This window comes from Papio anubis, chromosome 8, assembly GCF_008728515.1.
Source record: "Papio anubis isolate 15944 chromosome 8, Panubis1.0, whole genome shotgun sequence".
NCBI lineage: Eukaryota > Metazoa > Chordata > Mammalia > Primates > Cercopithecidae > Papio > Papio anubis.
Window position 1 is genome coordinate 56625936 of NC_044983.1, and position 27160 is coordinate 56653095.

Consider the following 27160-nt stretch of genomic DNA (forward strand, 5'->3'; position numbering starts at 1 on the left):
GGACAGATCCTAGAATTTAGTATTTTGTCAGCACTCTAACTGTGCTGCCATGAAAAAGAATGCATTCAGCAACAGTGGACAAGCTGGCACTATTCCCTGTGCCGGCACTGAGAGTCAGAAAACACAGTCCTGACAAGTGCTTGCACTAGAGAATGCAGTGTTTAGGAAGGGGTAACAGATAAATAATAATGTGTCCTGGTTGTGCACGTGTGCCATGACCAAGACATGTCTAGGGTACTTTATGAGCCCAAAGGAAGCCTAGGAGTAGAGGGAAGAGGATATGGGGAGAAACAGATGAAGAAGTTTCCCTATGGATGGCTGTACTTCAGTTAAGTTTTGAAGATCATGTAGGAGTTGGTCATTTTAAAAGGGTTGGCAGAGAACATGTGTAAGAGTAGAGAGTCTCTTGGGTCTGACGAACTGAGGAATTTGCTGAGGAAGTGAGCTTCAGCAGAGATGAGCTTGGAGAGAAAGCAGGATGCAAATCATGGAGGGCTTTGATGCCATTCGGAAGAACTTGGATTTTGTCCTGGAGGTAATAGGAATGCAGTTATTGAAAAAAATAGGAGAGTGATGTGACATAATTTTTTGAACTGGGAAAAGCTGCATTTTAGAAAACTGACTCCAGCATTGTGGTGTGGAGGTTGGATTGAAGACAGGTGGGGTTAGAATCAGGGAGACCATTTAGGAATATTGCAATAACCTGGGTGGGAAGTGACACAGGCCTGGGCCATGGTAGAGCTGTGGGGAAGGAGAAATGGGTGTCTGGAGGTTGAAATAACTGTAGACTTCAGTTAGTGTTGTTCTTTCCAATGTTGCCACACATACCTGAGACAAAATGGCCCACTACCAGCAAAATTATATTGTGCACAGATTGCCAATAAGTTGCATATAAACTGGCTTTTAGAAATTCCTTTAGTATAAATTATCTTCAATTTATTTTGTTAATTAATTAATATCTAAACATTATTAAATAATATCTTTATTTTGATAAATTAAATTTATCTTTAATTTAATTTGGGGATCTCCAAGAGAGCTTGAGAGGCCGCCCTTCATGCATATCAACTCAGACTATACTCCCCATATTGTATTCCCAGTGGCTGGCTTAGGATTTCAAAGCATGGAACCTTAGTGGACTATACATTTTTTACCTTCTTACTATTCTACAGTGTGAAGAATGATATAAAAGTTTCGTCTTCTAACTTTTTTTTTTTTTTTTTTTTTGAGAAAAAGTCTCACTCTATCGCCTAGGCTGGGGTGCAGTGGCGCAATCTCTGCTCACTGCAACCTCTGCCTCCTGAGTTCAAGTGATTCTCCTGCCCCAGCCTGCCAGGTAACTGGGATTACAGGCAAGCACCACCATGCCTGGCTATTTTTTGTATTTTTTATAACTCCTGACCTCAGGTGATCCATCCACCTCAGTCTCCCAGAGTGCTGGGATTACAAGCGTGAGCCACTGCACCCAGCCTCTTTTTCTGACTTTTAATAGCTGTTCCCAAACTGACATTGTTTCTAGTAACTATTTTCCCTTTTTGATCAAAGATCCATTCTAGGATAGCATTTTCTTGAAATAGGACATTGTCAGAGGCTCTCTCTTTGTGTGAGAATTCATACCATTGTGAACTTTCTGCAGGAGGATGCTGAGGTGACCAAAGCTTTTGAAGAAGATATAGAGACCCCACCAACAAGAAACATTCCTTCTCCCGGACAGCTGGACCCAGACACACGGATCCCTGTTATCAATCTCGAAGATGGGACAAGGCTGGTGGGGGAAGATGCTCCTAAAAATAAGGATTTAGTTGAATGGCTGAAGCTGCACCCTACTTACACTGTTGATATGCCAAGTTATGTACCAGTGAGTATTGCAGAGTTTAGAGTTGGAAGGAATATTGCAGGCCGGTCCACTTCATTCCCTTACAACATAGAAATCCCTGACAGCTGGTCCCTCTGCCTTTTCCTTGAATGTTTCCTGGTCTCAAACATTTCCCAGGTCTTTGTTGTTGAATCTTCTTCATTTCAGATACTAGCTTTAGGTCTGTCTTACTGAAGGCAGCCTTATGGTTATTTGAAGATGTGCATTATGCATTTCCTTACTGTTTGCTTCTCCCATCAAACTCATGTGACTTCTTCAGTTATTCTTTCCATGGCATTGTTTCCAGGCGGTCTTAGTATTGGGGTAACACTCTTGAATGCACTTTCTCTAGTCTCCAGACAAGGCTCCGCCATCCCAGAGTGCTATGAAGCCATTACTTCCAGAGATTTGACCAGTTAGTGCAGCCCAAGATTGTATTAGCTGCTTTTACGGCAACTAACGCTGGTGCCTTATATTAAACATTAGACAGTTCATATCTCCAAATGGTTTGTCACACAAACTGTTTGCTAGCTAGCAATGCAAGTCTTTTGCTTTCCAAATTTATGTGATTGATTTTTAAAAACTTAAATGTAGGGTTTTACATTTTATTTTGTTGTGTTATTTTGTTTGTTCAGCCTAGTGTTCTTGCCACTCAGAATGTATCCCTACCCCCTCACAAGATCTGTCTATTTGTTGGTTAGTTCCCATTACAGACAGTCTCATGTTGTTGATGGGGTATCATCTCTTGTGTTCATTCAAGCCACTAACTAGAAATTAGTAAAAGTACTATAGAAAGCCTCCTTTAAAAATATCACAACTTGGTTAAACATTTAAAGAAAAACTTTAAGTGAGCTTATTGATAGACAAAAGGAAAAGCCAGCACTTACATGTTCCTTAATGGACAGGGGTAAAGAAGGAGTTTTTTCTTTCAAAGAGAAGAATATGGTTTCTAATATTAATAATTAAAATGATTCTTGAAACTTCCATAATAATTGAAGATGATCTGACAGTTTTCTTTGGCATTTATATAGAGAAGACTAAGTACTAAATACCAGTTTTACTAAATATGTTTTTTCTTTTGCAGAAGAATGCAGATGTGCTATTTTCCTCATTTCAGAAACCGAAACAGAAACGACATAGATGTCGAAACCCTAATAAATTGGATATAAACACTTTGACGGGAGAAGAAAGGGTGCCTGTTGTCAATAAACGAAATGGGAAGAAGGTAAACGCTGGGAAAGGGAACTGATCACTATGTGATTTCTTAGCCCAGAAAGAAGTGTTTTATCCTGCCCTCTTCTATAAGGGAAAAGAATCCTGTCTGCCAGATTGCGTGTGTGTGTGTGTGTGTGTGTGTGTGTGTGTGTGAATCCTGTCTGCCAGATTGCGTGTGTGTGTGTGTGTGTGTATTATAGAAGGAGTAGGGAGTAGATTAACAGAGAGGAGAGGGAAGACTGTGTTTTTAATCATTTGTCAAATGCCTCTACCCAGATGGGTGGAGCTATGGCGCCTCCGATGAAGGATCTACCCAGGTGGCTGGAAGAAAATCCTGAATTTGCAGTTGCTCCAGACTGGACTGATATAGTTAAGCAATCTGTAAGTACAAACTGCGTTTCTGTCAAGAAAGGTAGCTATACAAAACTGTTTTCCCGAGTCTTTCTTGTTTTCTGTTGGCCATTAATTATTCAGTTGTAACTTATTCTTAGCTTAAAAGAATTGACATAATACATCATTTTCATACATCATTTCATACATCATTAATATATCATTTCTTACATCAATACATCATTAATCCAAAGTGAATTCATTTGTCAGCTCCAATTTAAAAGGTTTGTATGGAAACATACATTCACAGTCTTGGAGGTAGACTTCTCCAAGGGGAACTGCCCCAGGTAAGTCTACTTAACAGCTCACCTGTGGAATGGGATGTATGGTGGTTGAGATCATTAAGATTAATTGTGATTTCTGATTTAAGAAAAACAACAAAAAAACACAACAGTTCTACCTAAAAGATTTTGTTATTACTAGCTTTTTAAAAGTTCATTCATGACATGCTGATTGTTTGTTTTAATTATACATTAAAACTGACTTTTCTGTCAGTGTAACGTTCTGTCAATCTTAACACACGTGTGAGTTTGTGAACTGACACCTTAGTCAGAATAGGGTTCCATCCCCCTATCCCCTCAAGTTCCCTCATACTGTCCTTTCCCCTACCCCCAGCCCCTGGCTGCCACTGACCTGTTCTCCATCCGTGTCTTTTTGAGAATGTCATAAAATGTAAGCATGAAGGACATAAGTTTGGAAGAACTGAGCAATTTCTTTTGCTCATCATATGGAAGGTCATCAATGGTCACGTGTCACAGTTCGCTCCTTTCTGTTGCCGAGTAGCTCTCTCCATTGCATAGATGTGACACTGCACGGCTTAGCCCTCACACGCTGAAGGACATCTGGGTTATTTCCTGATTTTTGAAACTATGACTAGAGCTGCTATAAGCAATTGTGTACAGGTTTTGGTGTGAACATAAGTTTTCATTTTTCTAGGGTAGATAATAAAATATAATTACATTTTCCATATTTCAAAAATACTTTTTCTCTTACACATATTTGAAATATCCAAAATAACACATTATAGAGGGGATAAAACATCCTGGGTTTATATTATGTTATACTATTTCATAAATTTTCTCCCATACAATATCTTTTTTGTTTGTTTTTTGAGGCAAGGTCTTTGTCACCCAGACTGGAGTGCAGTGGCAAAATCACAGCTTACTACAGCCTCAACCTCCCAGGCTCAAGCAATCCTCCACCTCAGCCTCCCAAGCAGCTGGGACTATAGGCACACATCACCAAGCTTGGCTAGTTTTTGTATTTTTTGTAGAGAAGGCATTTTGCCACATTGCCCAGGCTGGTCTCGAACTCACCTCAAGCAGTCTGTCTGCCATGACCTCCCAAAGTGCTCAGATTACAGGTGTGAGCCACTGCCCAGCCAAAAAATTTTTTTAATTGACAGATATTTAATTGACAAAAATTAACTGATGAATCAAATATATATTCAAGGTGTACAGCATGGTGTTTTTTTCTTTTAAGAGACAGGGTCTTGCTCTGTCACCCAGGCTGGAGTGCAATGGTGTAATCATAGCTCACTTGGCAGCCTCAAACTCCTGGGCTCAAGCAGTCCTCCCATCTCAGCCTCCTGATTAGCCAAGTAGCTGAGATGACAAGCATATGCCACCACACCTGGATAATTTTTTTTAATTTCATAGAGATAGGGTCTTGCTATGTGCCCCAGGCTGGTCTCAGACTCCTGGGCTCAAGAAATCCTCTCTAATCTTGGCCTCCCAAAGTGTTGGGATTACAAGCATGAGCCACGGCACCTGGCTTCAAGTGATGATTTGATATAATTATACATTATGTACTTTCCTTTATAAAAATGTGTTATGGGTACATAGTAGGTGTATATATAGGGTACATGAGATATTTTTGTACAAGCACACAGTGCATAATAATCACTTTGGGTAGATGAGGTATGCATCACCTCAAGCATTTACCCTTTGTATTACAAACAATGCGATTATACTCTTTTAGTTATTTTAAAACATACAATAAATTATTGTTGACTATGTAGTCACCCTGTTGTGTTACCGAAAACTAGATCTTACTCATCCTGTCTAACTTTATTTTTGTACCCCATCATGTACTTCCTGATGTATGATTTCTTGAGTTAGTTATGGATGCAGCTAACTTGACATTTACCTCACTGATGAGTAGCCTTGAGCAATTTTTCTGCAGTTCAGCAAGCTAACATAATAATAAAAACAAGTTTTGCTGTCATTAAGTTTTATCATTGAGCTGTTAGAAGGGAAGAACTACTTAGGTATTTCTATTTGGAATGGCAGGTTCACCACAGAGGCTCACATTGAGATCAAGTTGTCTTCGGCAGCCTTTATAGCCATTGTTTGCCTCCCCTCTCCTCCAGGGTTTTGTTCCCGAATCGATGTTTGACCGCCTTCTCACTGGGCCTGTGGTGCGGGGAGAGGGAGCGAGCAGAAGAGGAAGAAGGCCCAAAAGTGAGATCGCCAGAGCAGCCGCGGCCGCTGCTGCTGTGGCCTCCACGTCAGGGATCAACCCTTTGCTGGTGAACAGCCTGTTTGCTGGAATGGACCTGACGAGCCTTCAGAATCTCCAGAATCTCCAGTCGCTCCAGCTGGCAGGCCTCATGGGCTTCCCTCCAGGACTGGCAACAGCTGCCACCGCCGGAGGCGATGCGAAGAACCCTGCTGCTGTGCTGCCCCTGATGCTGCCAGGAATGGCGGGCCTGCCCAACGTGTTTGGCTTGGGCGGGCTGTTGAATAACCCTCTGTCAGCTGCTACTGGAAACACCACTACTGCTTCTAGTCAAGGAGAACCGGAAGACAGCACTTCAAAAGGAGAGGAGAAAGGAAATGAGAATGAAGACGAGAACAAAGACTCTGAGAAAAGCACAGATGCTGTTTCGGCTGCTGACTCTGCGAATGGATCTGTTGGTGCTGCTACTGCCCCGGCCGGATTGCCCTCAAACCCACTAGCCTTCAACCCTTTCCTCCTGTCCACCATGGCCCCAGGCCTCTTCTACCCATCCATGTTTCTACCTCCAGGACTGGGGGGATTGACGCTGCCTGGGTTCCCAGCATTGGCAGGACTTCAGAATGCCGTGGGCTCGAGCGAAGAAAAGGCTGCTGCTGACAAGGCCGAGGGAGGACCCTTTAAAGATGGAGAGACCCTTGAAGGCAGCGATGCCGAGGAGAGCCTGGATAAGACTGCAGAGTCCTCCCTCTTAGAAGACGAAATAGCACAGGGTGAAGAGCTAGACTCACTTGATGGGGGGGACGAAATAGAAAACAATGAAAATGATGAATAACCAGTACCAGTTCCAGTTCAAGTGTTTAAAACTTTTGACAAGTGGTAGTCCTACTGTTTACACTCACAGTTAATGTTCATACCTAGTTTTATAAGCTGTTCTGTAACATAGTGTAGCAAAAAAAAAAAAAAAAGTTCAAGTCATGTTATACAGGTGTGTCAAAAGGTATCTTGGTCATTAAGTATTGTGCAGTGCATTATTTATTATCCCTAGGAGAGATGAAATTTGAGAGGTGATCATGTCTTTTTAAGGAAACTTACATAATGCTCTGCTTTTTTTTTTCTCTTGGTACCATTGGTATTATAATAAAGAGCAATTTGTAACTGAGTGGCACTAATGGAAGAAGGTGCTGCTCAAAGGAAGTATGAAGTTATATATTTAATTTTTTAATTTTAATTTTTAATTTTTTTGCTGTGAAGGTCAAGCTGAAATTTACCATACATATCATCCTTGCTCATTTGTTTCCCTTTTTGACTGTATGGGGTTCCCACACTCGCGCATCCACACACATCCACCCACTCTGACAATCTCCACGCTAGTGTGAACGCCTCTGTCCCGAGGCGCAGCAATAATAAGGCAGCTGTTGAATGTGAAGGGTCCCTTTGGAAAACTCACCTACTGGGAGGGTTCTTGCCAGACAGAACTACAGTTCCATTGTCTTGTGGTCTTGTAATGCACTGGTAAAAACAAAATAAATAGATGAATAAATAAAGAGTGAGAGAAGAGAGAATCAGGTACCTTTTTTAAATTAAAGGACTTTGTTACTTTAGCCACAAAGCTAAAACAGCATTACCTCAGCTCTAAACTAGCCTTGAAGTTTACAGACATGACTTTGTAAATGTATTGTTTTTCTTTGTTGTGATGTCCTTTTATTTTTTTCTTGGAAAACTGCTATCATGTAAGATAAAATGTAAATTGCTGCCAACTGTAGTAATGATGCTTTTAATAAAAGTGACCCATGATATGCAGAGATGTAATTATAGAATGTAGTATATAGGGAAACTGGTGTTCACTCTATTTTTTGTATTCGCAATAGATGCAAATACAGCATTCTGGCTTTTGTAGTTTCTTGATATATCCTCTTATACTAGATTAGCTTTTAGTAATACACTAAACTGTCTCCAAGACTAGACAGGAAAGAAAACCTTGAATTACTCTCACATAATTCCACTCCAGATATCTCAACAGAAATGCATACAAAAAGCTCCTATTACTCCCTCAAAAGGGCATCTGAGACTGAGAATACTTAGAAATGTGTGCAGCATGTGATAATGTGGTACACTGAAGAACAAAAGGGCAAAAGAAAAATGAGGCTTTAATAGGCACAATATCTAGGTCATTTATCCTTGGTTAATGGGTAGAAAAACACAATGCGGTAGTGTCAGCAAGGGACACAAAGGCACTCTGGTGTCCTGCAGACCAGCGCTCGATGCCAGGAACCAGTGTGTGGAAAAACCCATGTGGAATTGAAACAGACCGACTTAAGCACGCACGCGCGCACGCACGGTCTCAGGAGCTACTGATTTGTGGACCCCTTTTCGACCTTTGATATTTAAAGTAAAATATAATTTGAGATCTACTGTTTTCACCTTTTTATGTCACCTGAACCAACACAAAGCCGTATTTTCATCCAGTTAAAAAGCAGAGGAAGGGATGTGGACGAGAGTGTTTTGTGTGTGTTGCCTTCCTCCACACCCTGCCCCCAGGACGTCCGCACACAGTCCACCCCCAGCCAGTGTGCTGCCAGACAGGTGGTGCAAATTCCTCCCAGACAATGAGATTCAGTTCGTTTATGCCCCTTAATGATTCTGGGAAAGGAACAACCTGAACCATCCACCTTACAGATCCTGTGATGGCTTTTATTTATCATCCCCGTTGTCTGCTGAAAGTGAATGGGCTGTGCACATGGGAGGAAAGTGCCTTGAAGAGAATATTTTTTGAAAGGGAATTATTCAAACACCGAAAAGTAAAACTAGATCTGCCTAAAGTATAGGGAATTTAAGTATTTAAGTAACAAAGATGTTAGCAGGGAGAATTTGCTTAATAAAATGAGTCATTAAAGGGTGTTTTTTAAAAGTTCTTTGTAGTATTGGAAATTTTCCTATGAGCCTCTGTAAATAGAGAATATAACGTGACACTGTTAGAATAAGATTTGAAGAGCAATGATGATCTTCAAAGCAAAGCCATCAGTTGCTCGTGGCCAGAGGACCCCTGAGTTGATGGGGCTCACTGGCTTGTTATGTGCGCCTTCCAGCATCTGTTGACATGGCTTTAATGTCATTCACATTTTCATATTGGAAAATGCATTTTGTTCTTCCAGTGAAATTCATTCTTGATAGTAGATCTTGAATCTACCTAAGTTAGAAGCATTTTATTTTTGTTGTTTTTAGGCGGAGTCTCACTGTTGCCCAGGCTGGAGTGCAGTGGTGTGATCTCGGCTCACTGCAGGCTCCGTCTCCTGCGTTCACGCCATTCTCCTGTCTCAGCCTCCCTAGTAGCTGGGACTACAGGCGCCTGCCACCATGCTCAGCTAATTTTTTTGTATTTTTAGTGGAGACGGGATTTCACCGTGTTAGCCAGGATGGTCTGGATCTCCTGACCCTTGTGATCCGCCCGCCTCGGCCTCCCAAAGTGCTGGAATTACAGGCATGAGTAAGAAGTATTTTCAATTCAGTGAGAGACTAATGGGTATGATGGTGTGCCTAGCGTGGAGGAAGCACTGAGGTGCCAAGGGTTCTCCTGGCATTGCTCCCTGATGGAAGTGCTGTTCTTCCCTGAGGAGGCTGAGGCCCGGGAGTTGGTATCACTGCCAGCAGTTAAGTGCAGGAGCAGGACTTGAACTCAGGCCGTCTGACTGCAGAAGCCTGTGTATATGCTCCTAAAACACTGCACTTTTAGGTCTCTGAAAGAAAATCATGACATAAGGATGACTGAAAGTTTGCTGTTTTTCCCCCTTCATAACATCTTAAGTTTGAGGTTGGGAATTAAGAGAAAGTCTTGAATTAGAGCCTTAACTCTGGCTAAGGAAATGAATCCCACCTACCTCATTTAAATTTGGATTTATTTTGCCCCACAAATACTTCTATTTTATAAAGAAATCAAGTCTTTAAAAAGAATTTGTCCAAATAAGTTACTGAGATAGTAAATTGCTAGCCTGGTATTTGAACCCTGATTGATCTAACTCCAAAGCCCAGGCTCCTAAGCACTGTGCTAGTGTAATTAACATTCATCAGCAACATTGGGTGCTGTGTGCTAGAGGCTGTGCTGGGAATATAGAAATGAAAGCAAACAGACTAGTCCCCTGCTGTCATGCAGCTTATATCCTAGTACGAAGAGATGGATAACAGAATACAAATAAAATGTTTGCAGAGCAAGGAAGACTTAAATAAGGTGATAGGATGGCCAGGAAAGAGCTCTCTATGGAGGAGACAGCTCACACCTGAGTGATGAGCAGTAGGCAGACTGAGATGTAGTTGGAGAATGGTCCAGACTAAAGGAATGACAAATGCAAAGACCTTGAGTTGGTAATGAGCTTGGAATAAGGAGTGGAGAGGCCATCTGCTTTGAAAACTTGGGAGGCATGGTCAGATTACATAGGGCCTGGATGGCCCTGGTGGAGGATTTGGGTTTCATGCTAAGTGCTGTAGAAAGTCTTCTGAAGGTTTTATGCAGAAAAAATGGTCATTTTCTTGTTGTTGAAAGATCATTATGTCTAAAAACTCCCTTGTAAAGGGGAGTCAGGAATTCCAGTTGTGAGATGGCTGTAGCAGCCTTGGGTCAAGGTAGGGGGCAGTCATGGAGAATGAAAGCCGTGGATGGACTTGGGATATGTTTTGAAGAGGTAGACCCTCCAATTTAAATGAACTTCTCAGTGAATAATTTGTATTCTTCAGGACTACTACTAAAAACTAACAGATAAAGAACGTTCACCATGCTGTTTTTTTAAAATAAGAATGTTGTGATTACTGTTAGAAGAAGATACTGGGAAAAGAAATTTTTCCATCATGTCTGTTACAAAATTTTCTTTTTAGTTCAATGAAAATTATTTGTTAATTATCTGTGGGAAGAGTTTTTAGAAATTACTTCTGACAGAGGAGGTGAGAATGAGTGTTGTTGAAGCAATGTGTGTTACAGCAAACATCTCTGTGTCTCTAGGGCCATCAATAAATTTAAATTAGGAAGCAAAACAATGTAAATGACTTCTAACAAGCACTTAAAAGTTAGAATACATCTTATTCATTCAACTTGGCTCTCTAATGAGCAATTTTATGTTTTCTTAAGCACAGGTAAGATTTACCACAGTTTTACAGATGTAGTAAAATAAGCTACATTTGGCAAAATAGATGAATAAATTACCTTCTGAAATATTTTACCTAATGTAAGACTCTAAGCATTTCATCACTGAGATTTTTGGCAGAGGAGCCGCTTAATTTGAAGATTTTCTGGTAAGGGTTAGGATGATCGTTTTCTAAGTATTATAAGTTATTTTATGCAGTGCAACATAGCGCCACCATCCCGATAGATCTATTGGTCTATAAACCTTGTTTTGGATCTATAGATGTAGAGTTGAATTTTAATTTGGATCTCCTTAATCAAATGTGTACTATGTAATTTAAATGAAATTAAAGAATAAGGTAGTGAAAAAATTTCAAATATTTTTACATCTAATATCTTTACTTTCAGAACTATTTACTCTTTTTTTTTTTTTAATGGTGTCTTGCTCTGTCACCCAGGCCGGAGAGCAGTGGCATGACCTCGGCTCACTGCAACTTCGCCTTCCGTGTTCAAGATTTTCCTGCTTCAGCCTCCTGAATAGCGGGGCCTATAGGCATCTGCCACCATGCCTGGCTAATTTTTGTATGTTTAGTAGAGATGAGATTTCACCATGTTTGCCAGACTGGTCTCAAACTCCTGACCTCAAGTGATCTGCCTGCCTCAGTTCCCAAAGTGCTGGGCTTACAGGCGTGAGCCACCGCGCCCGGCAGAATGATTTACTCTAAAAATGTGTTTAGCTCCTAAGCAGGTTGAAATATTCTTCACTTGAACAAAGATGGCAGAATCCCATTTCACATGTTTGCAGGCATGCTACTTAAGTGTGCTGGTGCCTCTCCACAGTTGGATCCTGCTGTGAGCCTTCCCTTCTCATGAGGTCCTTCCTGGGCTCCAAGACAAATGTCATGATAAATTTGGAGTTGTAGCTAAAGGACAGCCTAATAGTTTTCTAATGTATAATAAATAGTAGCACTAAGTCAAAATACTGCTTAGGAATCACTTTATACTCCAGGTGGCTTCCTCCATTGTCCCCTTGCCGCCTCTGCATTTTGATCTGAAAGCTCGATTTCAAGATTACAAATGAGAGAAACCTGATTCTCTTCTGTGACAGGAGCCAGGTACTGCAATGGTTTGCAATCCAAAACCTCATAATTGTCAGCCTCAGTTCAAGAGACATCAACTTGGTTATAGGCTGGATGACTGAAACCTAAGCAGGCTGTAAATTTAATAGTTTAAGGGAGTGCACATGACAGTTTGGAAAACTCATCCTGTTTGACATGTTTCACCATGTTTCCCTAGGAATTGGGAAGCTCGACATTTCAGAATTCAGCATTTGTGTTTGTTAATAGGCACTGGCGAGTTAATCCACACCACACCCTGGTAAGTTAGGCCAGTCTTGTTGCCACCACCCCTTCACCAGGTGAGGCAGGGTCATTTGCCCAAGGCCGAGTAGTACACAAGTGTGGTGGCCAGAACTAGAATTCAGACTTTTCCAGCGAATGTGGTGGCTAGCTGTGGCCCATCTGTTTTAGGATAAACCCATCATCAATGTTAATTCAGGTCCAGGATCTTAAACAAAAACCTAAAATAAATCAAGCTACAAGGTATTTTAATAAACAACTGATGGTGTGATCTGAAGAACAAATCAGAAAGTTCCAGAATCTCATGCTGCATCACAGAAGTGATTATTGAAGAATGCCTGAAAGATGCTCAAGTAAAAAAAAAAAAAAAAAAAAAAAAATTAACAAGCAGGCTTTATATCCATGCTGAGTTAATGATATGATCTATGCAACCGACAATCTGAATATTTCTGCACGTTACTGAGGATATTCTCTAGGATTTCTGGATAGTGAATATTGCCCTTTCTTCTACCTTGTATCTGAATGGCCCTAAAAGCCAGCCCCAGCTTGTAGAAATTGAGATGACAAAGTCTGGAACCTATGGTTCCTACAAGGATGGAAAATAGCCCCAGCAGAACAGTGTTGCTTCATCTGTCCCCACCCACGGGGCTTTCCTAGGCTATTGTAGCTCTCACAGCGGATTTGCATATCTGTAGCTGCAGAGCTAATGTTCTCTCTCTAGGCTCAGGGGGCCCTGCAAGGCAGCTCCATGGTCCTTTCCATCTTATTGTGAGAGTTGGTGGAAAATGAGAGGCGGCCATTGTGTCTGACTGCGGAGGCATTGTTCTTCCCCCGAGGAGGCTGGCCTGTTTCTCAGCTCCCGGTTTCTGCTCCTCCAGCCATGGCTAGCTTCTGAGGAACAGCTGGACTGACTCAGAATTGCCCCAAGGGTTACTTAAAACCATGAAAAAAATTTTACTCTCCAAAACATAAAGTTACAAACTGCCCCCCGCAAACTCCTTTTCTTGGGAGTCCCAGTTTGCATAGAACCTGTGTGTTCTGTTAGTAACACAGCCGTGGCAACTCAATGACAAAGTGCTGGCTTGCCCATCGGCCCCCAGCGCCTAGTCCCCTTTGCGAAAAGAATTTCATTGACCATCAGAATACGTGGTGATGGCAGTGGGGGATAAAATTAAAGCAGAAAATGTCCCTTTACATTTCATCTGTTGCTGAGGACTGTGCAGGTATCAATTGTTTATGATCATTAAAATCTTGCGGTTGGGGATAGTAACTACAAGAACCTGAATATTGTTTACGATGTGGATGTCGGGGAAACCAAAGCTTTTTGTATTTATGTTGCTTTCTTATGTGTTTGGGGGCAGGCCAAATGAGCAAAACAACAGTGGCCTTCCAAGGTGCATAAGCCTAGGAGAACATGCTGTGAAATATATGCAAGAAGAAGAGCAACTTTGAGAATCACTTGGTGTTTCTTGTATTTGGAGCTCAAATGACTAAATGGCCAAAATGTCATCTCCAGCTGACATGCTTCCAGCATGCCTGTCCTGGTCAGAAAGCTTACCCAAAGTAGTTTACAATTTTATTTTGTACTACGATATACCCGCTTCTGGACACGCATCTGCAGATTTTAGGTGCATGCTGATCTGGCACATTTATTCTCATGGATTGTATGTACAGGGCTTGATGTGCTCCCTGCCTTCAAGGAGATGCTGAAATCCACAACAACTTGAAGGATTAGACAAACTTACTGTTCTAATAGCTGTTACAGGTACAAATTATCCTAGCCACTTGATTGTCAGCTGTGGCTAAATGCGTTGAATAATGAGGAAGGTACTGAGCCCAGAGACCCTGGGAGAGGACATGTGGATTTGATCGGTTGTCCTTGCTCCTTGTAATTTTAGCTTCCTGCACCAGATGACTATCCAGAACAGGAACAGCTTTAAACTAATCTTGTTTTGCTTTAAGTATAAACCATCTAGGCTTCTGAATTATTACAAAAAAGAAAAAAGTTTAGTAACTTCAGTTAAATTTCTAAGACTCACATCTCTCCTGCATCAACATGATCATGATATTCCCCTTCTCTTAGGTGCTGCCGATGGTGACCTAAAAACGGAGGCAGCAATGCCCTGAGGATGGCTTCCTGTTGCTGGTGTCCACAAGGGGATTTCCTTCTGTATCTAGACATTCTTGCTTGATGGACTAAATGCAGCCATGTTTTGCTTTCGGCCTTTCCACATTGAGTCTCTGCTGTCTTAGGGACAAATGTCATGGAGTCTTTTTGTGTATTAAGGACACTTTCTTTTGAAAGCCATGCCAGGGTTATGCTAAACAAAGGGAATAATAGGTAACATTCTCGTCCTTAAGTAGCAACCAATTGGGAAGTATTTAATGTGCAATTGGAGGGGCGTGTTGGAGGGTAAGGGTGAGAGAAAAAGCATATAATCAGTGTTCTTCCAGGGCCTAAGAGTGTTGCTGAGGTAGGTAATATAAATAACAGATCTGCCCGTGCTTTGCAGATTTCAGGGCATTTATCCATGCATTGTCTCAATGGATACAACTTTGAAATAGGCCAGTTGTGACTTTAGAGATTACAGAAATAAGGTTCCGTGATGCAAGGTTAGCAAGTGGTTTAGTTGAATCTTGCAGGCAGGTCTTTGGACTCCAGATCACATAGTGTGGTTTCTCTACCACATAATGACAGCAACCAGGTACCTCCCGCCACACACACACAGTGGCAGTGCCGTAGAGCAAGTTCGTCTCTGAGTCTCACCTTCCTCATTTGTAAATTTGGAAGCATAATAATGATAATGCCTTCCTTCTAGTGTTGTGTGAGGATTAGAAATCCCGAATATGGCCGGGCGCGGTAGCTCACACCTGTAATCCCAGCACTTTGGGAAGCTGAGGCAGATGGATCACCTGAGGTCAGGAGTTTGAGACCAGCTTGGCCAACTTGATGAAACCCCGTCTCTACTAAAAATACAAAAAATTAGCCAGGCATGGTGGCAGACACTTGTAATCCTAACTACCTGGGAGGCTAAGGTGGAAGAATTGCTTGAACCGGGGAGGTGGAGGCTGCAGTGAGCTGAGATCGTGCCACTGCACTCCAGCCTGAGCAACAGAGCAAGACTCTATCTTGAAAAAATAAAAAAGGAAAAGAAATCCTGAATATGCAAAGTTCTTAGCGTCTGGCACTGAACTGGCACTCAATAAATGATCACTTTAAAAACTTCGCATCATTTGACAAATTCTAAAGAAGTGGTACAGGAGAGTGAAGCCTAGAAACACTGAGCAAATGGCCGGAGTGGTTTTGGCTTATAAGGAGTGTTCTATAGAAATGAGGCTTCTGCCTGTCCTGAAACACAGGCAGTTCTTGGCTGAAGACAGCAGTGCAGACTTGAGCTTGGAGTGAGTGGGAAGAGGTAAGGCTTCTAGAAAGTCAGTTCTCAAACACCAGTGAGCAATACAAGTAGCCCTGGGGCCTCGTACACTTCCAGATTTAGATGAAAATTGTTTTTAAAGCTTCCCAATACTCTTATTCCAATACATTCTAATATTTTCTGTTGTATTCTATTTCATTAGAATAAGTAAATAAGAGATCATTCCCCTCTAAACTGACTTAATGATGCAGTAGTTGTTAGTTGCCTGCACTTTGAAAAATCCTGCTGTAAAACAAGGGTTCTTAACCTGGGTCCGTGGATGGGCTTTGTGGGAGGGGATGTGGATGGCCCTAAATCCCCTGAATTTGGATGCATAGTTATGTGTGCCCGTATTTTTCTAGAGAGAGGGTCCCTAAATTTCGTTTGGGCCTCAAAGCACCTGTGACGTCCTTTGTGAGAGGGTAATAAGAGAGCCAGAAAAGCAGCTTTGAGTGATTGGGGATTACTTTTAACGCCACTTCAGAAATGGAAAACTGATGAAAAACCAATCCCTGAAGAGGAGAAACCACAGGCAAATGGAACATTCCCTGCAAAATGCCTCCTGCCCAGGGGACTCTTTTCCCGCTTGTGTGACAGCCAGCAGTTGGGACAGCCTCCTTTTTCTTCTGCACCAAGTGGGGATGGTAATACCACCTTCCGTGCAGGCCAGTTTTGAAGACTGAATGAGATAATGCCTGTAGAACTACTTAGACTGGTACAAAATAAACACGTTCACAATGTCAACTATTGTGCGTGCTGTCCCTGAATGGTGACAGTACCACAGAGAGTGTTGTCCCCATTGTATCTGTCCAGTGCTTTGTGAGTGTGTGTTTGTTTTTAGTGGAATGAATTCTTTTCCTCATTCATGAGTATAGAGGCTGATAGAATTTCTAGGCAATCTGAACTACCTTGAGGTCCCTCCCCTAGGCCCTCACACAAAGCCAGAAGACAGAAATTAGTCCTTTCTCCCTGTCTGGCTTCTGGAAGCTGGCCATAGGGCCTGACTGGCATCCCTGCCAAGCTAACACAGGTTCCTGGGTGGCCAAGGTGTGCCCGCCCCTGCCAGATGGCAAACAGTGCCCATGGCTGCCACGCCCTCAGCCCCAGCACACTCAGGACCACGCTCTTGTTGTTACTCACCCTTCAGTCAAAAAATCAAACAAAACACAACGGGCCCTGGAGAGCTGTCCTCAGCTTTCCTCCTTCCCAGGAGGAAGCAAAGGTGAAAGGAAAAAGGGTTTCTGCATAAGGTGCCCACCTTTGGGGAGTCTGAATTTCTGCCCTCTTATTTTATAAATATCATTTGATGCTATGCTGTTCAGTCGTGAAGGCCAGGGCTCCACACAGCAGTGACGCCTCTGGGTCCCGCGGTGGGTGGAAAGCGCGGACTGCGGCCGCGCTGGGCACAGGTGTGCGATGGATGGGGCTGCACGGTGGGCATGGAGCGCCTCTGCGGGAAACTAGCTCTTCCTTCCCAAACTCAGTTTTAAAGGGCACAGCAAGTGAGGTGCTGCTGGTTTTAACAGCTCGCGTCAGGTAAAGAATGAAGATCTATACATGTACAGCGACTGAGGCTGTTTATTTCTAATTGGTGTTTTTGTAAGTAGCGTTCTCACCAGAAGAAGGCACATGTGTGAGGGAGTGGACTGTGTCCTCCCCAGATGAACGCGCTGAAACCAGAGCCCCAGCGCCTCAGGATGGGACTGCATTTAGAGACAGAGCCTTTAAGAGGGGATTAATGGAAAATGAGTTCGTATGGATGGGTCCTGCTCCAACCTGACTGGTGTCTATAAGAAGAGGAGATTAGGACACAGGCAGAGACGGAGGGAAGACCTCCTGAGGGCACGGGAAGAAGGCGGCCATCTACAAGCCCAGGAGAGAGGCCCCCAAGAAGCCAACCCTACTGACCTCTTGATCTTGGACTTCCAGCCTCCAGAACGGTGAGAAAAGAGATGTCTGTTGTTTCAGCCACCCAGTCTGTGGTACCTGGTTATGGCAGCCCCACCAAACTAATAAACTGTGTCTTTCATGAACTCATATAGCAACAGTTTACAAGCCTGGCCAACCCCATCAGAAAACGAAAAAGAAACCATCAGGTGAAGTGAAAGCAGTTCCGGTGGTGCGGCCGTTCACTCAGCGCTGTGCTGTGATCCACTAGATGGGCTCAGGCTGACGGAAGTCTGGTTGAGTCCTGCTCAGCCAATGGCAGGTTGTGTGCCACAGGCGAGCCACGTCATTTCTCTGGACCTGTTTCCCCAGATGACTGGTCGCAATAATGAGGACGAGGCGGATGGTGGTGTGGATGGATGCTAGAGCCCATTTCAGAAGGCTGCAGTGAGGATTCCACCAGTTCACATGCATCAGGCACTGAGCCCTGAACCGCACCTAATAAACACTCTCCCAGCTATCAGTATTACAAACCTGAGATCTGGGGCCACATCAGGGACCTCCTCCTTTCCAGATGTGCGACCTTGATTGAAAGTCACCAGTTCCCTGGGGTTGCTCCATTTGCACAGTGAGGGCCTCAGTGACACTTGGGGACCCTTTTGGCTCTAACATTTTATCATTCTAATAATTGTTGATATGATGAGCCATTCTTTGCAAGGAGTAGGGCAACATTTTGGTGAGTTGTGAGAAACATAATATTTTGGGTTTTTTTTCAACCCTATGTGTTCATGGTTGACAAACTCAAGTAAATAGGGATGACTTTAGGGAATGTCTTCCAGATAATTCCCCCCTTTAAAAAAAATCTGTACCCTTAGATTCTCTAAGTATTAACAAAAAAGGGGGAAAAAAGGCAAACTTCTACTTTTAAGCAGTGCAAAGTGACTGCAGTAAATCTATTTAGGTATCATCATGTTTGACTTTAAGAAAATGGCTGAGCTATGGGCAAGGTAATTCAAGAAGATATAAATGGCTGCATTATAATAAGCAGACACCTATTTTAAGCATGATCTATGTTTTTGAGAAAATTCATTACAATAAGTCTTACAATACCAGTCTCTTCAATGAATTTTTCATGTCTGCATACCAAGATATATATAAAACGATCGTAATCATGTACCTTTGGGGCAATGCTGAGCGCCAGCTGTTTCAGGCATGATTTATAGGTTGCCACGCTCAAGGTTAATAATCAGGAGAAACAGGTTACAGTATGCAATGTATTTATGTCAGGTTAGAAGTTCAGTTAGTAAGATAGCATGTTATAAGGAAGCACACACTTTTAATTATTTTCTAACTGCCCCCCACCTACATTTTTCTGCAATAAACTAAAAGTAAATTATGTTTTGCATGGGGACACCTCTGGTAAGCGCATCTTCTGGCTAGTCTTGGCTTTATTTAAAGGGAAACCACAGCTAGGAATTATTAGCTGTACATATGAAAACACAGCTTGATGGTACTTAAACATCTGTGCAATGGGCCTACATAGAAGGTATGATGGAGCTTTATAAACATCAAGCTAATTATGCCCTTACTGAATTGCAGCATTTTGCCGCTAGCAGAATTTCTAACAGGATTTTCAGAGATATGGTATATACAAGCCACAAGCTTATCTCCAAAAGCACTAAAATGGAAGCTGCCTTTCTTTGGAGACAAAATTATTGCATCAGCTTCATTAAAATCTCAGAAAAGTTCCCTTTTAAAGTGAGGCAAAAATGCATCCTGTTGACCTAGGAAACTTTTTTTTGTAATAAAGAGAAAATTTTATTTTGTTCATACAGAGTTTAGTTCATTGTGCTCCTCGCTCATCATTGGTCTGCACGCATGACATCTCTCTCCTGTTTCCTTTGTTTCTTTCTTCTCTCTTACCCCAGGTGTTGTTCCTCAGCACCCACCCACCCAGCCACCCAGAAGCCAGATTTCTAGTGTGTTCATTACATATGTATGCATTTATTTTTGCTAGTATTTTTTCAAAATGTGTAGTGTTTGTATGTGTGTGTATATACATACATATTTAATTTTGTAAATGGTATCTTGTTACGTATCTCATTCTATTTTTTAAACTTGTGCAAGTTCATCTTAACACTCTGTTGAAGTCTAATTGGCATACATTATACCGACCGGTTTAGATAACTTTTGACACCTGTGAAGCATCACAACAATCAAGATAACGAACATACCTGTCTCCCACTAAGGTTTCCTCATGTTTCTGTTACTGTTACCCTCTACCCTCCCCTACCCCTTATAGCCAGGCAACCACTAATCTGCTTTCAGTGGGTTAGTTTGTATTTTCAAGAATTTTACATAAATGGAATTATATGGTGTATGATACTTTTTATCTGACTTCTTTCACAAAGCATAATTGTTCTTGAGATTCATTCATGTTGTATGCATCATTAGTTCACTTCTTTTTGTGGCTGAGGAGTATTCCATTGTATGAATATACCCATTTATTTATCTAGTCGCCTGTGGATGGACATTTGGGTTATGTCTGATTTCCAGCTCTTATAAATAAGACCACCATGAATGGCCATGTACAAGTATTTTAATAGACATATGCTTTTGTTTCTTTTAGATAAATGTATGAAAGTGGAATGTGTGGATTACATGGTAGGTTTATGTGTAACCTTTTTTTTTTGAGATGGAGTCTCGCTTTGTCGCCCAGGCTGGAGTGCAATGGCACGATCTTGGCTCACTGCAACCTCTGCCTCCCAGGTTCAAGTGATTCTCCTGTCTCAGCCTCCCGAGTAACTGGGATTACAGGCACCTGTCATCATGTCCAGCTAATTTTTGTATTTTTGTAGAGATGAGGTTTCACCACATTGGCCAGGCTGGTCTTGAACTCCTGACCTCAGGTGATCTGCCCACTTTGGCTTCCCAAAGTGCTGGGATTACAGGTGTGAGCCACTGTGCCTAACCTATGTTTAACTTTTTAAGAAATTGTCAAACTTTTCTGCCAAAGCGGTTGTAGCCTTATACTTTCCTATCAGAAACGTTTATGTTTTAGTTTCTCCACATACTTGTCAGCAGTTGGTATAGGCAGTTCTTTTAATTTTAGACATTCTAAAAAGCACATAGTGGCTTTTTTCTTTCTTTTCTTTTTTCTTTTTCTTTTCTTTTCTTTCTTTTTTTTTTTTCAGTCAGAGTCTTGCTTTGTCACCCAGGCTGGAGTGCAGTGGCACGAACACAGCTCACTGCAGCCTCAGCCTCCTGGGCTCAAGCGATCCTCCTGCCTCAGCCTTCCCAATACCTTGGACTAGAGGTGCATGCTAACTTTCCCTTCCCTTCCCTTCCCTTCCCTTCCCTTCGTTCCCTTCCCTGCCCTGCCCTGCCCTGCCCTCTTTTTCATTCTTTTTTCTTTCTCTCTCTTTCTTTCTTTCTTTCTTTCTTTTTCTTTCTTTCTCTTTCTTTCTCTTTCTTCTTTCTTTCTTCTTCTTTCTTTCCCTCCCTTCCTTCCTTCCTTCCTTCCTTCCTTCCTTCCTTCCTTCCTTCCTTCCTTTCTTTCTTTCTTTCTTTTTCTTTCTTTCTTTCTTTCTTTCTTTCTCTTTCTTTCTTTCTTTCTTTCTTTCTTTCTTTCTTTCTTTCTTTCTTTCTTTCTTTCTTTCTTTCTTTCTTTTTCTTTCTTTCTTTCTTTCTCTTTTTCTTTCTTTCCCTCCTCCTCCTCCTTCTTCTTTTTCTTCTTCTTTTTTTTTTTCAGAGGTAGGAGCTCGCTATGTTGCCTAGGCTGGTCTTAAACTCCTGAGCTCAAGCAATCTTCCTGCCTCAGCTTCCCAAAGCACTGGGATTACAGGCACGAGCAACTGCACCTGGCCCATGGCATCTTACAATGGTTCTAATTTATATTTATCTAATGATTAATGAAGTTGAGTATCTTTTCATGTGTTTATTTGCCATTCATCTGTCTTCTTGGTGATGTGTCTGTTCAAAATCTTTTGCCAGTTTGTAGGGCAGACTGCTTGTTTTCTCATTATCAAGTTTTGGGAGTTATTTTTATCATCTGGATACAAGTGCTTTATCATATATACACTTTAATTTGCAACTATCTTCTCCTACTGTGTGGCTTCTTTTCACTCCCTTTAAAGTCTTTTGAAAAGCAGAAGTTTTGAGTTTTGATAAAGCACATTTTATCAATTTGTTCTTCCATGAATCATATTTTTGGTGTTGCATCTGGACTTTAGAGTTCATTCCCTTGATCTATTAATCTATGTTGATGCCAAATACCACACTATCTTGATTACTGTAGCTTTAGGACAAGTCTTGAAGTCAAGTTATGTAAGTCCTCCAACTTTATTCTTTTTCAAAGTTGTTTTAGCTATTCCAGTTCCTCTGTATTGCCATATAAATGTTAAAATCAACTTGTCAATTTCTGCAAAAAATCCTCCTGAGAGTTTGCTTGAGATTATGTTGAATCTATGTATCAATTTGGGCAGAATGACATCTTAAAAATAATTGAGTTTTCCAACTCACACATCTGATTTTTAAAAAACTTTTTTCTTGTAACATTGACATTTTTAAGATTAATTTGTGTTTCTATGTGTATATACTACATTGCTTCTAACTCTTGCATGAACTCAGCATGTCTTAGTTTACTATTGTTACTATGACAAATTATCACAAAGTTAATGACTGAAAACAATGCAAATGTATTATCTTACAGTTTTGGAGAAGTCTGAAATTTATTTTACTAAGGTATAGTTAAGGTATCGGCAAGTGATTCCTTCTGAAAGTTCTAAAAGAAGAATCTGCTTCCTTGCCTTTTTCCATTTCTAGTGGCCCCTTGTATTCTTTGGCTGTCACCCCTTCCTCCATCTTCAAAGCCTGTTGCTCCAATCTCTGCTTCAACCATCACCCTGCCTTCTCCCGACTCCTCCCGAGAACTTTTTATAGACTGGTGTGATTACATCAGGCCACCTGGGTGACCCAGGATAATCTCCCCATCTCAAGATTCTTAATTTTATCACATCTGTAAAGTAGCTTTTGCCATTTAAAGTAACATTCACAGGTTCTAGGAGTTAGGGCAGGGCATCTCTGGGGATCCTTGTTCAGCCTACTGCACAGCGCCTGTGTCCACCACATTTTAGGCCCACTTTCCCTGTGGCAGGCATTAGGTTGGCCCCAGCTCCTTACCACTACAAAGAATGCTGCAAAGAGCATTCACATTTCATGTCTTTTTATGAACTTGTGTGCAAACTTTCTTTCTTTCTTTTTCTTTTCTTTTTCTTTTTTTTTTTTGAGATGGAGTCTCGCTCTGTTGCCTAGGCTGGAGTGCAATGGTGCGACCTCGGCTCACTGCAACCTCTGCCTCTCAGATTCAAGCGATTCTCCTGCCTCAGCCTCCCAAGGAGCTGGGATTACAGGCACCCATGACAATGCCTGGCTAATTTTTGTGTTTTTAGTAGAGATGGGGCTTCACCAGGTTGGCCAGGCTGGTCTCGAACTCCTGACCTCAGGTGATCTGCCCGCTTCGGCCTCCCAAAGTGCTGGGATTACAGGCGTGAGCCACCGTGCCCAGCCATGTGCAAACTTTCTTAGGATTTGTGCCCAGAAATGAAATTGCACTGAAGGATCATTGATGCATGCCTGTGGTGATTATAGCTGGGAAACGACTGTTTGCGCTCCAGAAAGGCTGTGCTGGTCAATCTACCTCACCAGCCGCATATGAACTTTTCTGTCTCCACTTTCTCACCAACATTTCCTATCACTTACCTTCTTGTTGCCAGATCTACGTCCCATGGTTGTGTTTTGCATTTCTCTCATTACCAGTGAGTTTTGTGTATCTCTTCATGTTTGTTAACCTTCTGATTTCATCTTTATAAACTGCCTGTTCAGCCCCTTTGCCATTTTTCTATTGGTGTTACTGTTTTCCAAGTTGGTTTTATTTAGGAAGTCAGTCTCCGGCCCTCTATCAGAAAAGACTTATCCTAGGTTTTCTTGACTTTATAGTTTCACCTTTCGCATTCAGGTTTTCATCTATCTGGTGTCACCTTCGTCTTTGTTATCACGTCAACATGCAATCTTTTCTCCATAGTGAGAAAATTTTTCCATTATCAGCTACTAAAACTTCTGCCCCTTAATGGTTTGTAGTGCCACTATTATTATATATTAAGTTCCTGTGTGTGCGTGTAATATTCTATTAGTTTCTTTGTTCTTGCATCAATATCACACCTTTTTTATTACTGTGGCTTTATGCTATGCTTTATTTTATAGTGTGAAATACCTGATAGACTATTTTCAAGATGGATTTAGGTGTTTTATTCTTCCATATTCATGGTAATATAAATTTGAGTTCCTCAAAAATTTACTGCCTAGTCATGATTATGATAGTATTGAAATCATGGATTAATTTAAAAACATTTGCATCCTTACAGTAACAAGTTAGCCATCTAAGGGCATGGAATAGCTCCCCATTTTTTCAGATCATCTTTTACGTTTTTAATCAAATTTACTTTTCTCCACAGATAAATTCAGGATTCTTGGCCAGTTCATAGATTTTGGTACCATTATGAATGAAGGATCTTATTTTTAAATTTCTTGTTGGGTATTTTCTGGCATAAAAACTGTTATTCATTTTAGTAGGTTGATCACACTGACAAACTTTCTAAACTCTTGATTAGTTCTAATGGTGTGTTGTTGATCCTTCTTTTTTCTAAATAGATGATAATATTTTCTGAAACCATGCCAGTTTTATTGCTTTAGAAAACATTTTTCCCAGCCGGGCGTGGTGGCTCACACCTGTAATCCCAGCACTTTGGGAGGCCGAGGTGGGCGGATCATGAGGTCAGGAGATCAAGACCATCCTGGCTAACACAGTGAAACCCTGTCTCTACTAAAAATACAAAAAATTAGTGGGGCGTGATGGCTGGCGCCTGTAGTCCCAGCTACCCGGGAGGCTGAGGCAGGAGAACGGGGTGAACCCAGGAGGCGGAGCTTGCAGCAAACCAAGAACACGCCACTGCACTTTAGCCTGGGCAACAGAGCAAGACTCCATCTAAAAAAAAAAAAAAAAAAAAAACGAAAAAGAAAGAAAATATTTTTCCCATAATCCTGTGAAAGCTTCATTACCTAAATTAAGAGCCTGTCATTCAAGACATCGCTACTTTTTTTGTTAAGTATAATAACATTTGAAAGATACTTAATGATCACTCTCTGTCGTTTCAGCATACCTGTGAGAAAGACAAGAATAGGAGAGTTGTAATTTACAAGGATGTAGTCACTGTGCATTATTAAATGTATACTCCCTGCTGGGCCTTTCTCTAGAATGCTTTGTTTAGTCAACACTTTAAAATACACTTAGTTAGAAGAATAAATTTAGGGGAATAAAATTCAGAAAACCTTAATCAGAATTAAAGATAAAATGTGTAAAGTAATGACATCATATCCCAAGTAATTATCCCTCATTCAACATTCTGAGGGTTACTAGATCTTTTCCTTTCCTAGGTTATTTGTTTACTCAGTAAATTACTCAGATCTTGCCTATTCTATAAAGGTTGGGTTATTTTTTCCAAGTCAGTTTCACTTCCTGTTTTTTAAAAGGAAACAAATAATAACTTGGAACATTTTTTTGAGCTTTACACATCTAAGAAGTATGTAGTATCATGGTTTATACTTATATGGTTACCCTAAAGTTATTCTAAGTATTTGCTCTGTCTTAACTCATTAAGGTCTTAACTCGGAAAGGTCTAATCCTTTTGACTGAAATATCTGGGGGGAAATGTCATTGGGTCTGGTGCTGGGGAAAGTTGGGATCTGAATAATTTTTTATTTTATCTGTCACCTATCAACTTCCCCATCACAGGACATACCACAGAGATGTGTTGGTCCAGCAGAAGCACAGCCTTCCCCTTATGCCCTCACATGCTGGAGCTGCAAAAAGCTGGAGGAATCCAACCTATTCAAGTTATGAGAAAGAACCAACTCTCTTCAGCCCACCCAGCTGGTGAGAGGCAGGTACTAACACTCGGGTATGCTTTCTCTCACCCCAGTTCTTCCACCAGCACACAAAATGCCCTTCTTCCCACCTTCGCAAGGGTGAACTGTAGTTAATCATCAAGAACAAGGATGGTGTGGAAGGAAAAAGAAAGGGGCAGATACAGCCTAGATAATAAGTAGCATTGTATAATGTTGGGTATTTTTTTGTTAAGACTCATATCAATTCAAATAAAACATAGATTATAATAGCTAACACTATTAATCCTTGCTATATGCATTTTATATGGATTATCTCATTTAATCCCTACAAAAGCCTATGATATGGATGTTATCATCATTCCTATTTTATAGATGAGAAAACAGGCTTCGAAATGTCAGGTAACTTCCCTATGATGCCACTAGACAGTGGCAGAGAAAGGACTCAAATCAAGAACTCTCTGATACATAAATCCATGTCCTTAACCATCAGCCTATCCGTGGTCAATTTTCTTACCTCCATTTTACAGCTATGACCTGGCATAGCCCAGTGTGGCAGAGTTCTCAGATACAAGTTATGGCAACCAACTCTGGTTCACTTACGTAGAAAGAGAGTTGGTTCATTTATGCAGGAAGAGGAAACCTAGCAAAACTCACCAACTCCAGGTTGCAAGAACCTTGCAGTTCTCTGGGGCACCCCAGGGAATCCCCCTGACTCTATCTATGCGCCTATTGTCCACTGCAGAGCAGAACTCCATTTCTTCTTTCTTAGTAGATGGATTACTTCTGTCAAAACCCATATTATCCCCCATCCCTCACACACCACACTTCCTTTTTTGTTTTTCTTTCTTTCTTCTTTTTTTCTTTCTTTCTTTCTTTTTCTTTCTTTCTTTCTTTCTTTTTCTTTCTTTCTTTCTTTCTTTCTTCTTTCCTTTTCTTTCTTTCTTTCTTTCTTTCTTTCTTTCTTTCTTTCTTTCTTTCTTTCTTTCTTTCTTTCTTTCTTTCTTTCTTTCTTTCTCTTTCTTTCCTTCCTTCTTTCTTTCTTTTTTTTTAGACAGGGTCTCATGCTGGAGTGCAGTGGTGTGATCTCAGCTTACTGCAGCCCTCTGCCTCCTGGGATCAAGCAATTCTCCTGCCTCAGCCTCCTGAGTAACTGGGACTACAGGCACTTACCACCATGCCTGGCTAATTTTTGTATTTTTAGTAGAGACGGGTTTTCACCATGTTGACCAGGCTGGTCTCCAACTCCTGGCCTCAGGTGATCCACCTGCCTCGGCCTACACTGTTTTTTCAATCCAGTGGCAAGAGGACTTTGAAATGTCCAGGTGTGAGTCTCAGCTTCAAATTTACAATGGAACCATTGCTGCCTCGCCTTATTTCTTATATTCTTCCCTTATTTATGAAGACCTCTAATAAAGCCCAGAACTAGGGGGTCAGAAAACAAAATAGCTGCAAGTGGTTGTGAGGCTTTACTATTCCTCCAACCATCCCTATTCACAGGAAGGATCCACTGCGTGTG

General features: G+C 41.4%; 1 protein-coding gene, 1 long non-coding RNA gene and 1 pseudogene across 11 annotated transcripts in view; 2 read left to right on the forward strand and 1 right to left on the reverse strand.

Annotated features, from left to right (window-relative positions):
* The window catches only part of LOC108587243, a 36786-nt gene extending 32633 nt beyond the window's left edge, over window positions 1-4153 (reverse strand). The window contains exon 1 of the long non-coding RNA XR_004185827.1: window positions 4091-4153. This is a non-coding gene — a long non-coding RNA (uncharacterized LOC108587243). The remainder of the gene's footprint in view (window positions 1-4090) is intronic.
* The window catches only part of CHD7 (chromodomain helicase DNA binding protein 7), a 188464-nt gene extending 180665 nt beyond the window's left edge, over window positions 1-7799 (forward strand). For 5 of the 10 annotated variants that reach the window (XM_021942359.2, XM_021942367.2, XM_021942363.2 and 2 more), the window contains 4 exons: window positions 1634-1855; window positions 2937-3077; window positions 3344-3448; window positions 5829-7751. In XM_021942359.2, the coding sequence (XP_021798051.1) occupies window positions 1634-1855; window positions 2937-3077; window positions 3344-3448; window positions 5829-6749 (1389 nt within the window). In that variant the 3' untranslated portion in view covers window positions 6750-7751. Of the gene's footprint in view, window positions 1-1633; window positions 1856-2936; window positions 3078-3343; window positions 3449-5828 lie in introns of all 10 variants that reach the window. The other 5 variants (XM_021942362.2, XM_021942361.2, XM_021942368.2 and 2 more) reach the window with 2 other exon arrangements.
* Window positions 7800-11831: 4032 nt separating this feature from the next.
* The window catches only part of LOC101012274, a 35132-nt pseudogene continuing 19803 nt past the window's right edge, over window positions 11832-27160 (forward strand).